Source organism: Tubulanus polymorphus, chromosome 7, assembly GCF_964204645.1.
Source record: "Tubulanus polymorphus chromosome 7, tnTubPoly1.2, whole genome shotgun sequence".
In the NCBI taxonomy this organism is placed as follows: domain Eukaryota; kingdom Metazoa; phylum Nemertea; class Palaeonemertea; order Tubulaniformes; family Tubulanidae; genus Tubulanus; species Tubulanus polymorphus.
Genome location: NC_134031.1, coordinates 13,797,820 through 13,817,166, shown reverse-complemented (window position 1 = coordinate 13,817,166; position 19,347 = coordinate 13,797,820). Strand labels below are relative to the sequence as shown.

General features: G+C 37.9%; 2 protein-coding genes across 3 annotated transcripts in view; one reads left to right on the top strand and one right to left on the bottom strand.

Moving 5' to 3' along the window:
- The window catches only part of LOC141908616 (triosephosphate isomerase-like), an 18,601-nt gene extending 17,499 nt beyond the window's left edge, over positions 1-1,102 (top strand). Inside the window, exon 6 of the mRNA XM_074798719.1 lies at positions 68-1,102. Within this exon, the coding sequence (XP_074654820.1) occupies positions 68-186 (119 nt within the window). The 3' untranslated portion in view covers positions 187-1,102. The remainder of the gene's footprint in view (positions 1-67) is intronic.
- On the bottom strand, positions 1,043-19,347 carry LOC141908617 (lactoylglutathione lyase-like). 2 transcript variants are annotated; one of them, XM_074798720.1, is made up of 6 exons: positions 19,172-19,347; positions 10,855-10,937; positions 8,638-8,778; positions 7,415-7,482; positions 6,597-6,686; positions 1,043-6,211 (listed from the first exon to the last, which is right to left on the bottom strand). In XM_074798720.1, the coding sequence occupies exons 1-6, from the start codon at positions 19,247-19,249 to the stop codon at positions 6,102-6,104; spliced, it is 570 nt and encodes a 189-aa protein (XP_074654821.1). In that variant the 5' UTR covers positions 19,250-19,347; the 3' UTR covers positions 1,043-6,101. The 2 variants fall into 2 exon arrangements, with proteins under 2 accessions (XP_074654821.1, XP_074654822.1); XM_074798721.1 differs by lacking the exon at positions 19,172-19,347 and adding an exon at positions 16,449-17,019.

Sequence of the window (19,347 nt, the reverse complement as noted above, 5' to 3'; positions counted from 1 at the left end):
GGTAGTAAACAAAACGCCAAGGCGAACATTTTATTCTTTTAAATTTGCGTGTTGTCGTTATTTGTAGGTTCCGTCACCGCAAGTAACTGTCGTGAACTTGCCCAAAAAGCCGATGTAGATGGATTCCTCGTCGGTGGAGCTTCACTAAAGCCAGACTTCGTTCAAATCATTAACGCTACACGTTAATGTTCATAACTCTAGATTGTTTTAAAGCGCACATAAAATTTTGCAAGAGTTTTCATCGCGGTTTGATCGTTCTTCGTTGAAAGATGAAACTTGAACGCAGCTTGTGTGCTTATTGTCTCAATTCCAGCTGTGCACTGAGAAATGGCCTGGTCTGTATTAGACCCTTCTGGAAAAGATGCACGCCTCCATTGAAAGGTTTATTTATATCACTGATAATGCTGGCAAATGAAATGACATGACGTCTGTGAACCAAGAATGACACGGCATTAGTTAAGGTAGGGACACGAGCGTGTAATTCGTCGGCCGACTCGATCACCGGTCGCTCATCTGCCTGCACTCGGCTAATTCCGCCGAGCGATCCAATTTTACCAACCAATAGGATGCATTGTGCCCGCTCGTAATAGGCGTATAAATTTGTCAGCGAATTTAATCGCCGCGATCGGGTGAAAAAATATGCTCGTGTGTCCCCCCTACCTTTACATTTCTTTACTGTGATGGAAAAGGGCAATTAAATTTGAAATATAGCGGCCATCTTGTGCTGGAAGGGTCTGATGGGATTTCGTGAAAGACCTTAAATGCATCATTAAGCTTGACATATAAAGAATACAAAATATCGTACCTCTTCATGAAACCCCACTCCAGTTGTAGCTTCCCCAATCCTAGACTAATCTAAATTGTGTACAACTTAAAAAACTTGCATCAAATTAAATCTTTTTCTTGTCTAGTTTCAATGTGAATTATAATACACATGTAGGTCTATTAAGCTGTTATGAGAATGGTTAATAATATATAAATTTCTGATCATTTTGGTAGTTTATTCGTTAGAAATGGGTTGTAGGTTTTCCCCGTTGCAAAAATGTGCTATGGAACAAAAGGTACTAATTACAACTAAAACAAATAAAGATTATGGTAACAATAGATTTGTATTTTGTCTTAGTTTATCGTAATTTTTATCATCATACATCATGAATAGGGTTTTTAAAAATTAGTTTGTCGCATTTACAGTTGACCCCGCATAAGTCGTAGCCCTCGGGACTGACGATTTGATGTACGAGTTATGTGGTCGTATCCTGAGCTGGCAGTGCATATCCTATATCGCTGAAATCTACCCTCAATCTATCAATTAAAGCTGCCACGTGCACTATGTAGACATTAAGAAGGTTACATGTAACTGTCTAAACACTTCCATAGACAATATCGTAGGGTATTTTTATCTGCTGCCGGCATATCGGGCTACGACTTACTTTATTTTGAATGGAATAAGAAGATTTGGCTTCCAAAATTGATACAACTTAAGTGAAAATTCGACTTACTGAGCGCGAGTTATAAGCATAATTGGGTTTAAAGAAGAAAAATATCGGGACCAAAATAATTATACGAGAGATGTGATGATACGACTAATTCGATGTCCGACTTATGCGGGGTTGACTGTTTATTAGTTTTCTTTACAAGATAACACTTTAGCACCTTCAAAGATATGTGTAGCGTTAAATATCACAAAAAATAGGTCTGGTACTGTGGAGTTACAGAGATCAGGTAGTAAAGGGAGTGAATGGTAAATTATGCACCAGTGAGTGAAGTACACTGCTGGGGGGATGGGGCATGAAAACGGGGATCAGCGCTGACACTAGATGATCGCTCAACGGGTATTCATTGCGTTGCTAGCAGTGACACAATTTCAGTACATATTATGTTTGTGCTGTGCATCACCCCTCCAAGCGGGGAGGTTTGCACTACAGATCACACATAATGGCGGGGATATTGTCCAAGTGGAGCGTTATGAATCATACGCAATGTTCAAAGTTGACGATAAAGAGATGTACCCAATAAGCCCTTAACCGGCTAAGGACTATAAACTAAAACAGTATGAATTCTTCACATAAACCACAAAACATTAATTTAGAGTTACCGGTACTGATCGTTTCACCAAGAACCTTAGTGTCAGATGTATCACAGAGACTAGGATGGTAGAGCGATGGAGATCACGGGAAACAACCACTTCCAGGACTGGGTACACTGATTATACGATTTATGCAAGCAGTTCACTGCAAAATGAAATCATTGTTTATAATGCAGTGTAATGCGGTACTACCTGGGGAGTGTGCTAATGCGTGGATGTTACCGCATGGAATCCATGATATTTAGTCGCTGGATCGCCACTGAGTCTTAAATAGTGCTAATCCCCCCACCTCCCTCCCCCAGGGCGGTGCATTTCACTGACTGGTGCATTATCAGGCCTAGAAGTAAATCTGCACAATCAAAATGAAAAATTAATACACATACACTGAAATACGTACACTCATAGAAAACAGTGCTAAAACTCGGAATGGCAACATATGTGCTGCAGTTGAACAGCCGTATAAAACAAATTTTGGAAGATATCTTTTACATTCCGCTTCAAAGGGGCGTTTATGCGCACTGTTTCTCAAATGTTTTAATTTAATTTCTTCAAAAATTATTTATAGAAATAAGGAACTTCTAAGTTTTTACAAATTTGGCCAGTTTTTTTTTAAATTTCTCGGTATTAAGATATTTTTGAAGAAACAAACTCAAAAAGATACAATTTCAGACGGGATGAGTGTCAAATTGATCAGTTTTCACAACTTCCGTCTTGATGGAAAGGTCAACCTTAATGGAAGGCAGGAGTCTGGACCCCCCTAAATCTGCCCCTGATTTACACGATTAGAATGTTGCCAAAGCTCGACATCCATCTCTGGACCAATGGAATACAGTCAACCTCGGTTAATCCGTATCACTAGGGACTGAGCTTCTTAGTACGGATTAAGTGATATACGGATAACAGATAATTCGTAATTGATACGAATTAACTATTACCCGTATAAACTTTGAATTTATGTGCACAATCCGTATAATAGCTGGTTTAGTCATTACTACTACAGTAGAATGACGTTGTAACGATCTGTTGGAGGGGGGGAATAAAAAGTTCATAGTATCCGATGGTTCATTACTTAGATCCATTTGATATCATTAATACATGAAAAGAAAACACCCCCTGGTGTGACATTGATGGATAAACTTCAGTGTTTTCTGGAGTTTCTCATATTTCCTACTGGCCACATTAACCTCATTAGATTACAGATGTTTATAATTTTTGCATGTGCATGTTCCCGACAGCTGATACGGATTACAAATAAGGATTTTCATATAAATTGGGCAACGGGACCATTCATTTGTCTACGGAATAAGTGAAAATACGGATTATGGAGTACGAATTAGACAGAGAATATTAAAGGGAATAACGTTACCGAACAAGGAGCCTGTCGGCTTATATAGCTCCGCTGTGTGATTTGAAGAAATAGAAGCTGCATACCTAGGGGTGCCCCCTTTTGGCCAAATACAAAAAGGGCTCTGTACTGTAGGTATTGGTCCATAGAACATTCATACCAAATTTGGACTTGATCTGATTAAAACTGTAGGACTAGTAGCAATTTGAAGAAATAAAAAACTCCACCCCCAGGAGCGCCCCCTGAGGGACAAATCCAAAAATTGGCAGTGTGACTTTATAGGCCTAGGTCCATAGAATATTCATACCAAATTTGGAATTGATCTGATTAAAACTAGGAAAATTAGCGATTTGAAGAAATAGAAATGGCACCCCCTGGGGGACGAATCCAAAAAATGGCTCTGTAACTTTATAGGCCTTGGTTGATAAAACATTCATACCAAATTTGGAATTGATCTGATTAAAACTGTAGGACTTGTAGCGATTTGAAGAAATAGAAACTCCATCCCCAGGGGCGCCCCTGGGGGACAAATCCAAACTAGGGGTCCAGGGACACCATGCCCACTTGGGAAGTGGTTTCAAATGCTCAACAATCTAACAATTTCAATATTCAACGCCCCCTGGTGACCATATACAAAAACCAATGACCTTGAAACTCGCCAAAATAGAACATGTCAGCAGCTACGATTTTGTAATTGATTGTGATAACAAAATATGCCTTGTTACTAATTTAATAAGGAAATGCTAAGTTATTCTACTATTCAACGCCCGCTGGTGACCATATGCAAAACCCAATGATCTTGAAACTCACCACAATCATAGAACATGTCATGAACTACAACTTTGCAATCGGTCATGGTTACAAAATATGCCTTGGAACCAATCTAATAAGAAATACTAAGTTATTCTACTATTCAACACCCCCTGGTGACCATATAGAATAACTAATGTCCTTTAAACTCACCACAATGATATTTGATGTCATGAGCTACAACTTTGCAATTGATTGTGGTAACAAAATATGCAGAGGTACAAGTATAATATAGAAATACTAAGTTATTGTATTATTCAACGCCCCCTTGTGGCCATATACAAAACCAATGAACTTGAAACTCACCACAATCATAGGACACATTATGAGCTACAACTTTCCAATTGATTATGGTAACACAATATGCTAAGGTATCAATTTAATGTGGAAAAACTTTCTTCCACCTACGAATCAGTACTGATGACACCAAAATGGCCGCCAATTGTGTCATAATTGGCTGATCAAAAATCAGGTATAAAAGATCCCTTTTCAAAGAATACCCATCACAAATTGCAATGGGCCAAAATTGACATTTTTGGGCACTAAAAAGGTCATAGGACGACCATCTTGAGTCCGATCAAACCAATTTTTCTTATGGTGATGGGCCCTTGGGGGAATTAAATATATTACAAAACATCAAGGTAATTGATCAAAGTGTCTTCAAAATTTCCCTCAAAAAGTTCAAAAATGTGTAAAAAGTGCCGATCTTGGCGAACAACAATGGCTGCCAGTCGGCCATCTTGATTCTGACAGGGCCAGTTTTTGGGCTGAAGATGTGTCTAGGGTAGATACATGTGTAACCCAAATATCAAGACATTACATTGAAGCGTCTTCAAAACTTCCCAAAATAACTGGATTCCGTCTACGGACGGACAACGGACGAAAAGTGAAAGCAATAAAAGTCCCAAGTGGGCTAAAAATGGCTCCCTAACTCTATAGGCCTAGGTCCATAGAACATTCATACCAAATTTGGAATTTATCTGATTAAAACTGTAGGACTAGTAGTGATTTGAAGAAAAAGTTGACAGACGCACGAACGGACAGACGACGACGGCTCACCCCCTTACCTTCGGTCACAGTGGAGCTTAAAATGGGACCATTTTATTTATACGGAAAAAGTACTTATACGGTGTAACCGGAGATTGATTAACCGAGGTTGACTGAATGTGATAAAACACGCATCATAAATAGTTTTTAACAAAGAAAAAAGATGACCCAACGATCTAGGACTAAAGCACCCTGACAAAATGGCGGCTAGCAAATGTAAAAAGTTTATTGAAAATCAGGCTATTTCAAAATCTATCCACCTGGAAGGAACATTGTACAATCAAACCTCCTTACTAAAAAGTTCTGGGGGCAAAACAAAAACTGTTGTATCCGATACTTCGTTGTAAAGGTTGAAGAAAAAAAAATAAATCGTAGCTTCTAAACATCATGCTCATATAGACGAATCGAGCGTTTTACAACTAATTAACTCAAGGAAAGTTCTGAGGCACTGTGACTTTTATGCCGGACCATTCAAAAGATCTCGCACAACGTATCACAGAACAAGCTATGAAACAACCAACGTCATTTCCTACCATAAGCCGAATACAGGATTCGAATCATCTGTAGTAGGAATCTTATGTTTATTGGACACATTTTGGACCATCCATTTATTACCCCCGACACATGCATAAAGGTAATGATATTACATTCAAATCTTTACAACAAGATCGTTCTCATGGGTTCAAGATCGCTCTAAGTGCTCGGAAAACGCTTTTAATTTCTAAAATTTTGAAACGCAAATGCAATTGCTAGCTTGTGTTGGCTAAAAATGGTGGTACTGAATCACAGCTTAATCATTCCTTGTATGCAGCCTTAAGCTTTTTGTATCATGTCTTTTTCAATTTGTACAATCTTTGGAGCATCAATGATTTCAATCCAGTAGCCATCTGGATCTTGAAGGAAAGCAATATTCTTCATTTTTCCTGTGAAAAGAAAATTAAACAACCTCATTACAACGAACTTCATGGAAATTCAGTCATGAGTTAGAGTTAAGCCTAACTCTTGAGTTTAAATTGGTTTGTTTTCAATCTCTTTTATTCTCTCATTCAATTTTTTTCATTCTCTTGAGTCAGAACTGTGGAATTGGGTCCAGGGACTTAAGTCCTGAGTGGGCCAAAAAAGACAGCAGTATTAAAACTGGGGCCAGTAAGATGATGGAGGACCAGTATCAAATTAAATCCTCTGGGCCAGTGGAATTTATTCCTTAAAACTAACAACCCTGAGAATGACGTGTATTAAACATTGTTTAAGTATTATTTCCGCTGATTCAAAGCAATGATGTGTGCTAGGCTTTAGCATGTAACTTACCATCGTTAGGTTTTTTGACGAATGTAACTCCAAGTTTTTCAAATCGCTCACAAGCAGCATCAATATCATGAACACCTATTCCGATGTGACCTACAGCAAACCAACGCACAATTACAAGCGTGCTAAAATTTTGGATCCTAATTCTATACTAAGGCCACACCAAAAGAAAACCCTGTTTCTCGGGCCCGATCGACCCGATATTTCGTCATTTCAAATAATTATTTTCGAAATAAAATAAAATTGCCTACCGGCCCTATTTCAAAATTGTGGATGAAATAACTATTTTCAAAAATACACATGTGGCCGACCGACTACAAAGCTCTCCATTCTCGTAAATATTATTTCTTTTTCGTGAAAGCGTGATGTCGGCACCGAGACGACATGATAAAAATATCTTATTACATCGGATTTAACAATTTTATTCTGGATATGGTACTTGTGTGCTCAGACAATGTTGCTAATCAGATATTAATGGCGACCTTGGATTGTAAAATTCCAGGAATTCCGTATACAATATATTATACACCTATTCAAGATTTTGATGTTTTTCTTTTTATAAACAGTTTCCAAGCGTGAAATATATACAAAAACATCAACTTCCCTTTATTATTGTGGTCGTCTAGCTGCTAATCACATTTTTAACTGGAAATTTGGTCCCGTAAAAAATCATTTACGGCGACCTACCCACTGTCAGAAGAATACTCGAAATTTTTTTTCTATAAAAAGAAAAAAAAATTCCCTACCGACCTACCCATTTTGGTGATTACCCCGCCCGAGCAACAGGATTTTTTTTTGGTGTGGCCTAAAATATCACTTACCAAATCCCTGAGGATCCTTATTACCATTGTGATATTCAAATTCCAGTTTGTCTTCTGTGCCCCAGTTGCTGTAGAAATTGTATAAATTCATGAAAATATAAGTTGTTCTCCCAAATTGTACATGAATGAATACAAGACGAATTTTACTTTTACAGGTTAACCTGTTAATTGACGCACAAGCTTTCGCTACTAAAGTATAGAACCTACATCAGGTTTATGACTCAGTTGTCTCTAATAAGTGTCATCTGCCTATAAATACTGTTGTTTTTCCACTGACTATACTCATCACCTGATGAAACTACAATGCACTAGTAATGGAAGCTTATACGTCAAATAAACTGTAGTAGACTTTGCTCAAGTCATATCTTTTGGGTCAGTAAAAATGTGCCTGACTTAAGTGATATGTGAGTGGCCATTGATATGTATTTTGTATTTTAGTGTCAAAAAAAAAAATTTTCAAAAGACATCCGAGGTGAATGGTTATCCGAGTTAATCAGATCCAACTCAGGCGGAGTCTACTGTCGTTAACCTACTATTTGTGTTGTATTTATTCTAAACCAGATTAACACAGCGAACCTCTACGAATCTTCAAATTGTACATTTTTCATCAAAAGCAATCTTTGTCAATGTACATTTACCTCGGATGTTCAATTGTTCAGACAGGGATTTTCAGTGACAAATGACAACTAGGTAGCTGCGTAATTAATAATGTTTAATTTAGAAATGATTGATGAACTTTCGTGGTTTCGAGGTAAACTAGGGGTCCAGGGATACCATACCCAATTGGGAAGTGGACAAATCTGAATTTCAATATTAAAGTTTGGGCGCCAAAACATCACAGGACGGCAATCTTAGGTTTTCTTATGCTCATGGCCCTAAGGGGATGCATGTATATATATAATATATATATATATATATATGTATATATATAAAATATATATATATATATATTATATATATATATATATATGAAACATCAAGATAATTGATCAGTGTTTCCGAAATTCCCCTAGAAAACTTGAAAAATGTGCTGGATTTCAACGACGAAAATGGCAATTTTGATTCTGATTGGGCCAGTTTTTGGACTGCAGAAATGTTTAGGGTAGACACGTGTATGAACCAAATATCAAGACAATCCATAGAAGCGTTTTTAAAACTTCAAAAAAAATGTTCCGATATTAGGGTGGGAAAGCAACTCCCAAGGCTATCTGACAATTACTTACTGAGTTAGCTCTAATGTTGCTTTTCTCGTGAAACAGAATTGAGTCCTCTCGCTTTCATCAGAAGGAATATCCTCAGCGTTTTCAAAGCCCATGAAATAAAGACTAAACTTCATTTGATCAAAATCCAATCTTTTGAGAAGTCTGAAAACATAATAGAAATGGCATACGTAGCTGGATAACTAACATTTCCATCTTATCGTAAAAATTGCTGATACAGTCAAATCTGCTCGATTCTGATCAGTTTAATCCGTTATCATTTATGAACAACCTATACATGAATGTGTGTAGAATACATTTAACCCTACCTGCACTGCCCAGTGCGTACTGCATTTGCCGAAAGAAAAATTTGGAATTTTCGTTTCAAAAATTCTCAAATGTATTTTTTAACTGTTTGCTCTGTGCAGATTTAAGCTCAATAGATGCATGGCATTTTGAAAATGTCATACGCACAGCATCAGGTGTCACTCACATGATATTTTTAAAACGCCATAGGCCAGAGATGCTAGGGCCAAAGTACCAACATTCCGGAATTTAGAACGGGGGTCTTTTTGTGTTTTTGCATCGCCGGAAATGCGTTCTAGAGCGATCTGGGTATCTGAAAATACGACGGCAGGCATTCGTTGTGCTTCACATCCCTTGCTGCTTATGCTTATCCGGGTGACGAAGAATATCTTTTTTCCCGCAACTACCGTATTTGACCTGGTCTTTACAAACGATGCAGTACGCCACGCCAGCTAAGTCTAACTTACGAATGTAGTTCGATAAGTAGTCCCCATTACTGTCCTTACACTCTAGCCAGTGCCAGTTAAATTTATTTTTTATACCGCTGTCAATTGCCCTTATATCGGCCGACTCCCGACTGACAATCTTTCCATGCGTGCTCATTTTGCAGACCGTCCCGCTTGACAGCTGCAGGCAAAAAGAAAGTTACAAAGCTGCGTGCCTCAGGACATAGCACGCACGTGGTAATAATTAAGATGATATTTATTAGATATCATCTTAATTATTACCACGTGCATCTTCACATTGTTGGCCGTCAGCAGGACGATGTACAACGGCGCGTAAAGATAATTGACTTTTAATTGGAAATGGCGTCACAACAGTGGCGCTCCGCCTACGCACGCACAGATACCACAACAAGCACACATATATACATTGTAGCAGAACGTCCTCAGAAACAGAGACCAAGATAAAATAACACAGAAGCGACGACGAGTACAAGCAAATGAACGCTTTTACGGTGCGTGCCATTACTGGTCGCCGCGAGGAATTCTCACCCAATTTCCGGAATTGACATCGGCGATCCTAAATTTCCGGAATTCCGGATATTTCTGGAAAACTAGCATCTCTGATAGGCCTAAGCAGCAAAAGCGTTAAAACAGATTGCTCATAAACCGGAAGAATTTCATCAAATTAAGCGGGTTCCACCGTAAAAATGTTCAATTCTTAATGATATGGTGCCTACAATCGGAAAACACCGCATCGGAAAACGCATATCGCCTAATTCATAGTAACATCCAAGAAATTGACCTAAATCCCTATGTGAACTATGTACGCAACGTTACATAGTTCACGTAGGAGAGCGTGGAGTCCCGCTTGTTCCATCTTTGATTCTACTATCGTTTCGACGCTCGTTTTGTTACACAACCAAAACACAGGCTTATCTATGTTATCATTTCATATTAAGACAGAGTATTATGATAATAAAAGACATTTATTTCATGGAACATATAGTTTATCATTTTTTGTTCAAGGAAGTTCAGGGGTTGGACATTATTTAGTCTCTCATTGGTTTGGTAGGCCTAGGTTCACATAAACGTGGTTGTGAACCGTTTTGGAGGATATTTTGAGAAAGGCTATTTTATCAGTCTTTGTGTGTGTTGTACCTATGAGCGTAGGTTGTACCATATTTATGCATTCCGGTTTCAAAATTCAAGAAAGCTGGTTTATAAGCGCGGCGTTTGTTTTCGGGTTATGTAATTAATTCTAGCATCATCCTATAATGCAGTTTATAGAGTAGTAGTCTCATTTCGTGAAGCGTAAAACACATGTATTTTCAAACTGTTCCGTTGATGATTATAATTGAGTTGGATCGTGAGTCTCAGTAGAGTACAGTAACGAAATTAGGTCATTTTCTAGGAATTAGGCGTTATGTGTTTTCTGATTCTGTTTTTCATTAGGCGTTTTTCGAGTACCGGCCTATAATGGCATAAATACCTCATTCCCAAAATTTCAGAGTAGAATTTTACAGAAACCCTCGGATCTTTAACTCTTATCATAGTCTGTTGGAAGTAGAAGCCCTGAAATATTCAACAAATTGTCATTGAAAAATTTAACTGGTTTCTACCATACAGCAACACAGCGCTAACTTAGGATCTTATAGTTAGTTACCTAATCGATGGTGGTAAGCTTTTATAATCCGATCGATGGGCTTATACCAACATTAGGGATGACAAGGGTTGAAAAAAAACGGTTGAAAAAAGTAACACTTCAAAAATAGACTTTCTATTGACTTCAGTCCACAATTGATGGCTTAATTCACAAACTAACTCCACAATTGATGGCTTAATTCACAAACTAACTCCAGTACCTTTCGAAATAATCCAATTTCATGTATGTTTCGAGCAATTAATCAACTGAGAAATTAATTTCTCCACAAATTCTGCCATTGGCCGCCATTTCTTTGTATTGCATCCATGTGGCATGATAGACAAGGTGACCTACAATAAAACTTCCAAAACGAAACGACTATTTTTATTTTTGATGGTTTTCCAACATGTATTTCAAATCGCCATGTTTTTCCATAATGAATAATGAAATAATAAATTCTAGTTGAAGAGAAATGTGAATAAGTGTTGATTTCTTAATTTTCTCAATTTCTTCATTTCGTTTCTTTAGTTTGTGTTGTTGTCCTGGCCTCAGTCCACAGGTGCCAGCACGCTCCACAAGTTTTCAAAATGGCCGCCGTTGAATTGACGGAAATTTACTCTCACTTTACGGCCGATTTGCACATGGATTAAGATCGTCAGGTGAGGTGTTATAGGTATCAAACAAACAACGAATCTGTTGTGCGTTGATTACAACAAAAATTAGACAGATATCTCAAAAGACCAGAAAATGCCAGGCAAATTTCTCGTGAGTCAAATGACTCACGAAAATTTCATTGAAAAATGACCTTCCCATTCCTGACAGGTTTGTGAAAATATCCGCTCGTGAAACTAAACCACAGACAGGTTACTGACTAGGATCTTAGTCCAGGTTCTAGAGTTCTTTGTTTTCTGTACTTCATTATACAGGGATTGGTCATTGATACTTCCAATCGTGCAAGTCCCTGTCACAAGGGTTTGTCGATGGGCTAGGATAGTATTTTTATACAGTTGCTTGGAGCAAAAAATGAATATATCGCTGGATGATTTGCTTTACTTACTACCCCGGAAGTGATTACGATGTATATGTTAGACATTCATATATTATCGATCGTGTCTTACTAGGCTAGTAAAAATCATGATTTCATATGAAAATAAAGTATTAGGCCCCTACTATATTTCCATAAGAAATCATGATTTTAGGGAAGTGGGTACCTTAAAGGTACGCACTAGTTACGACCTGTACGCCCAATTTCGCCATGCAAGCTATAGACTAATAGACGGATGTCGGGCGCCCCTTTGATAAACGCGTATATTATGTGGATACTTTGAAGTGTCTTTTTAACCGAATCTGACTTAACTGACAAAGTCAGAAACTAGGGGTCTAGGGACACCATGCCCACTTGGGAAGTGGTTTCAAATGCTCAACCATGATTTTAACAATGTTTTATTCAGTATTTTCATTCCATATGGTTTCATATTTCTAGCTCTTAAGCCTTCAATCTTCCTAGCACTAAAACGAGAGGAATAATGTCACACACAGTACCAGTTTGGTGATAGACAAAAGCTGTACGCATATTTCTATGATTTTCAATTGAAAGCATACGCTGGATAGGAGCATTGTGATAATTTGTGACAGGTGTGTACACAAGGTAGGACCTCATAAAAAACGGCAAATTTTGCGTACGTAATAAATGAATGACCCCTTACAGAACAGTCAGTGTGAGGTAAGTTGATGGTGTTTGAAGTGGTGTGAAATAGACACTCAAAGCCTCGTCCCTCAAAATTAACCTTATATGTGCACTTTGGCCCTAGACGTTGTTTGGGGAACAACAGCTACTAGGTACTGATGTCTATTTCAACCTGACTTGAGAGCATTCCGGGTGGCCTAGCTCACTCATTTCTGGTAGTACATACCTGATAATGGTCTTAATAGGACCAGAAAGGACTGGCAGTCGACCTTAATCATCATTTTTTTCAAAAAAAAAATTATGTCAGAGTACGTCCGGTTTGAAGTTCATGGGAAAATCGGAAGTAGAATTATGTCACGCTAAAATCCTGCAGCCCATTAACTAAAATAAGGCAATTTATGGATCGGGTTATTTCAGAGTTTATTTAGGCTATTTCATGAAATTTTGAACAAGATTGGGTCGATGAATAGTTTAACAATGAACCGCACTGATCGAACGAGTTGAAAATATCTGAAATTCCCTTAGCAACAGGAGCGAATTCATAATAACAAACGCGCCGGCTTCGGCATTGCGCACCACAGGTTCGAATCCTGGAGAAATACGTAATTATTTGATCAAATTGCATGACCCGTAAACTGCGATGAGAGTCGCGTTAGAATCGTATGATTCGCTTAAAATTTCACGGCAGCGCAGAGGATTGGCACAGTCTCGCTCCGAGCAGCAGCAACATCACGGTCGGCAAAAACATTAGTCTCCGCCCCTTTCACCAAATAAGGAATTTGGTTCTGCTGCTGGCGACGTGCACTGTTTATTTAGATTCCCGGTACTCTATATTCCGGAGGATTAAAAACATATTTTTCGCAAGAGAAATCAATTTTTGTACTGACATTTGTATCCTGCTAATCCGATATTTTTTCTGGCAGAAAATAATTTTCCGATTGAACCGAGTGTAGGCCGATTCCATTTTTTTTCTCTTAGAATGTACATACTTAAGAAATGCGTTGTAATATTTTCGTCTTCCTTCTATTTTCAAATGGAGCTTATTCCTAAATTAACTACCAGGTCAAAATTCTTCTATCTTGCAAATCCCTCTCAGTTTCACCATAGAATACATTATGGTTTCCAGGTTAGGGCACATCTCAAAATTTCAATAGTTCCCTCAATTAGAATAACTGTCTAAATGGTTTTATCGATTTTCTAATGAGAGACCACAGGACATTCTCACGAGTGTTCGATCACAACTTTTAATTGAAAAATAAATTAGCAAAATTACAAGCGGAAAATGTATTAAACTCTAATAGACTTTATAAACAAAATCAAATATATTAAAAATACCAAAGCATATAAGAAACGGTTAACCTCTTCGATACCATAGGTAATGTAACGCCCCTCACCAGAGCATTTTCCCATATTTTGACATATTTTCGTGTTTCTATTTAGATCTCAGAAAATACGAATTATCACCACTACAAACCATATATATTTTTAAAGCCAAGGTGCTCAGCTATCAGATGGTATTTTTTAGAATCAAATCGATTAAATCAGAAATTGATCACCTATAATTATTGATAGATTTTTTGATCGATTTGTGGATTGATCAATGGATTTTGATTGAATAACTTGTAATGATCCATTTCCAGCACGTTTTTTGTATTCTTATCGTGTAGTGATTGACTGTCTACTACATTTGGACCAGGATGACATTTTATAAAAGAAACAGCTAAAAAATACAGACATAAAAAATCATGCACTCATGCCTTCTTGTTTCGCGCGTAAAGTGGTGCATGTTGTCACTCAAGCATAAATTCAATTCGATTCAGTTCAGTATTTGAGGCACTGATTCGCAATCTAAGAGTAAATAGTGTAACTAAATTGAAGCAGACGATCATCTAGTACATCTATACTCACCACACCAGCAATTGTAGTCAATGAATATATTTGCGACGTAAATATACGTCACGCATGGTGAGAGGTCATTATTTGTGACGTAAGTAGGGCCTATACAACACGCATGGTAGCGAAGAGGTTAAATCTACTGCTTGTAATATATATATTTGAAACTGCAATTCAATTCAATGTTATCAATAATTAGCAATAAATTGATAGTTCAGCAGTCGTGATGAATCCGTGGAAGGCCTCAAAATTCTTAATCCACTTAATTTAAATCGAATTAGTAATCTTTTAGCAGACAGTGGTAAAGAGACCTAGGTTATATCTAATTAAGACATATTTCAAGTTTTTTTCTCGCAGAAAATTTAATTTCATTTCATCTGTTTCCTCATAATTTTTTCTTCTTATAAGCCCAAATTTCAGAAATGAATCAACCTTAGAGTTACAGTTCCATCTTCTTTTCCAGCCACCCCTTAATTCTGGCATTAGTTTTAAATTTTCCAAGTTTTAACTAAATTAGACTTGATTCAATTTCTTTCATTAATTCAATGCTTTTGGCCCCGGCAGTACGATTTCAATTAGATTGATTTTCTTTCCAGTTTCATTGACAACATCATGTTGGTTCAAGTCCAGTATAGCGTGGAATAGTTCCCCGCTCAAAGATACATTTATAGAAAAGGGGTTATTCGGCTGCGACCGATTCTACTCGTCGACAATGTCTACAACCCTGATTGTCGACTGATTCTACTTGTCGACAATGTCTACAACCCCGATTGTCGACCAATTCTACTCGTCGACAATGTCTACAATGCTGATTGTCGATTGATTCTACTCGTCAACAATGTCTACAACCCCGATTGTCGACCAATTCTACTCGTCGACAATGTCTACAATCCTGATTGTCGACTGATTCTACTCGTCGACAATGTCTACAACCCCGATTGTCGACCGATTCTACTCGTCGACCATGTCTACAATCCTGATTGTGAAAAGCAACTGACGGAAGCACGCAGCTCCTCGATCCCAGCCACTCTATGTAAGGGTAATCCATGCACACACGCAGCCCCTCGATCCCGGCCACTCATTATAAGGGTAATCCACGCACACACGCAGCCCCTCTATATAAGGATAATCCACGCACACACGCAGCCCCTCGATCCCAGCCACTTTAAATATGGGTGATCCACGCACACACGCAGCCCCTCGATCCTGGCCACTCATTATAAAGGGTCATCCACGCAAACACGCAGCCCCTCGATAGCAGCCACTCAATATAAGGGTGATCCACGCACACACACGGCCCCTGAATCCCAGCCACTCAATATAAGGGTAATCCACGCACACACCACCCCTCGATCCCAGCCACTTTATATAAGGGTAATCCACGCACACACGTGGCCCCTCGATCCCAGCCACTCTATATAAGGGTGATCCACTCACACACGCGGCCCCTCGATCCCAGCCACTCTATATAAGGGTAATCCACGCACACACGCAGCCCCTCGATCCCGGCCACTCTATATAAGCGTAATCCACGCACATACGCAGCCCCTCGATCCCAGCCACTCTATATAAGATTGCATACACATGATTGTAGACATTGTCGACGAGTAAAATCGGTCGACAATCGGGGTTGTAGACATTGTCGACGAGTAAAATCGGTCGGCAATCAGGATTGCAGACATTGTCGACGAGTAGAATCGGTCGACAATCGGGGTTGTAGACATTGTCGACGAGTAGAATCGGACAACAATCGGGGTTGTAGACATTGTCGACGAGTAGAATCGGACGACAATCGGGGTTGTAGACATTGTCGACGAGAAGAATCGGCCGACATTTAGGATTGATAGATCTCTACTTTTACCTGTTCTGGAGTTGAGCCGCACGTCCTATGGCGTAATGTCGTAAGATTCAATCAGTCCATTGGCGGATTAATTCCAAATACCAGTCCAATGTGATAAGTCTCTGCTGGAACTATTTAATGCTATAATGGACTAAATTAATGAAATGTGAAAATTCAATATGTCTCTCTAAAATTACTCTAAATGTTATTTCTTGTTGATAAAACGCATAAATTTTGGTCAATTTTAACCTTAAGAATTTGAAACAAGAATAATATCTGCATTGGCATCAATGTCGGTCCAAGTTTAAGCCCGAATCCGTAATTTACACTCCCATCATGCACCACGAAAAGCCGCCATATTTGTTATGTTGCTTCACTTCAACTGTTTTTTGAGGCGACTAGTCAAAAGTTTTGAGCTACTACGATCGTCAAAAGCTACTTAGGATTACAAATTTATGCACAAACAATAGTTAACTTCCATCTGATTACAGAACAGTCAGTTTGAGGTAAGTTGTGGTGTTTGAAGGGGTGAAATAGACGCTCAAAGCCTCATCCCTCAAAATGAGGGACGAAAATCAACCTTATATGAGCCACAGGGACCTGACAAAAAATTTTGACCCCAGTATCCTAGGTACTATATATAAAAAAACAAGGGAGCCAACTCTCTGTCAGATCGGTCGATAGGTATGTCACTTCAACAGTTCGTAACTTCGTTATTGATAAACCAATCCGCTTCAAGTAAGATTATTCTTAAAGATAGCAAATTTCTGCGTTAGACTGGGTGGCTTGAGAAAGATTTTAGTGCCTTTGAGATTGTTAAATCGTTCGATTAATCCGACAAAAATCGGCAAAATCCGTCTGTACCGCACCAGCCTGGGAGTATATATGACCATGATTTCTGAAAACAAACGGCGCTTTCGACCAGAAATTTTTAAACCGATTTTTACAAACGAGGGCGCGGATCGCCACTACGCTCCCGTCGGTAAAGTGGCTGTTGAAAGAGGGAGGCGACTAATGGGATGAATTGAGGCTTGTGACGGGCAAGAATAGAGGCACGTGATGGGACAATGAGGCTCCCGAGGGGATTTTCCAAAAGCAGCAAAATTGAAATATATATAAAATATTGTTGAAATTTAGCGCAAAACAAAACAAATGGATTATTATTTAGTTACTATTAGTAGTATTATTACTATTGCTTGGTTTATGTTTCTGAACCGATTGATTTTATTATGATATCATGAATATATTTCAAATTTCAGCGTTTTGAGCTAGGCCAAGCCTAATTTTCTGCTTTTCTTAACTAAAAGTTCATTTAGCAAATAATATATAAAATTTTTATAGGCCTATGTAAATCAATTTGCAATAGGAGCCCTATGGCTATAGACCTAACTGACAGGCCTTGATAATCATGTTTATTCATTTCAAAAATTATGTAGTGAAAAAATTATTTCATCTGAAATCATATCAATATTTCTCACTATTTCACATTTTTTTTGTTGCCGTTACCATGGAAACCTAAAAATAATAATCTATATAATAATAGATATTCCTAGATAAACTTAGGGCAAACATAAACTATTGATAACTAATAATAACTATTAGTTATTCTATCCCCTTTCGACATCATAACTTTTGATCTAACATCAATATTTTCATTACTTTACCATTTTTCGGCTGGTTTCCATGGAAACCATAGGCATTTGGAATCAGATAAAAATTTTGGGTTTTTAAACTGTCACCTGAAAGTGCTATGAGTGTATTGCTCTTTAAATTTCTAGTCTATCTCTTTTAGTTTAAGAGATATTGAAGTTTGTTTACATGAAATATTGCCTTCTTATCACAGTTTTTGTGTATTGAAACATGAACACACTTTTCGCTCAAATTTTCAAACTTCAATTTGCGGTATCTCGAAAACTACTGAAGATAATTCAAAAAGCATATTGTTATTTGAGCCCTCCCCATTCCAACAAGCTTTTTTTCAATAAGATTGGAGCTATTTGAATTTTTTATGGTAGCTATATCCATAAAAAATTCAAATTCGAAAGCTGAAAGATATATATATCTAATGTATATTTATTAATTGATGAGACCTGTTTTTCTGGGATATTTTGCTTACTTTTTGGGGTACATACCTCATTTATGTCTTAACAGAATGCCAAAAATCGCGGACAACAACTGAATATCCGATATATTTCCAGTTCTGTACCAATTAGATGGATTGGCAAAAAGACTCCTTAAGTCCAATTGAATGAGAGAGAAAATCCTCCATTTTGTCAAATTTCTTGGATTTGAACATTGTTACCATGCCTACGCCACCCTGATTTAGTTGTTGAGACCCCACAAGAAAAATAACTTCATTTCGTAGGCATGGTGACAATGTAAAAATTCAAGAAATTTCACAAAATGGAGGATTTTCTCTCTCATTCAATTGGACTTAAGGAGTCTTTTTGCCAATGCATCTAATTGGTACAGAACTGGAAATATATCGGATATTCAGTTGTTGTCCGCGATTTTTGGCATTCTGTTAAGACATAAATGAGGTATGTATCCCAAAAAGTAAGCAAAATATCCCAGAAAAACAGGTCTCATCCATTAATAAATAGACATTAGCTAACTCAGTACTGATCTTTGAACTTGTTTAATGTTTGTTTATTCACTGTTCGAGGACTGACAGGTAGCAAATGAATATTCAGGGTTAAAAAGTTAATTAACATCTTGTATATCTAGATGAGTGAATAAACGACCTGTGTTTCTGGAGATGGATCGACCAGGGCGGAATTTATGTCATCTGTTGAAACCGGTGCCGCTGCAGGATACGCCATCTTGAACGCTGTTCGTCGCGCAAAAGGTAGAAAGTTACTAATGTCCGATTACGATTACGATTACGATTACGATTTATTTACACTCCAACCATTTCCAC

Coding starts and splice junctions, on each gene's coding strand:
- LOC141908617 (XM_074798720.1), bottom strand. CDS start 19,249: ATGGCGTATCCTGCAGCGGCACCGGTTTCAACAGATGACATAAATTCC. Junction 6,687..7,414: donor TAAGGATCCTCAGGGATTTG/GTAAGTGATATT, acceptor GGTTTGCTGTAG/GTCACATCGGAATAGGTGTT. Junction 6,212..6,596: donor CGTCAAAAAACCTAACGATG/GTAAGTTACATG, acceptor TTCTTTTCACAG/GAAAAATGAAGAATATTGCT.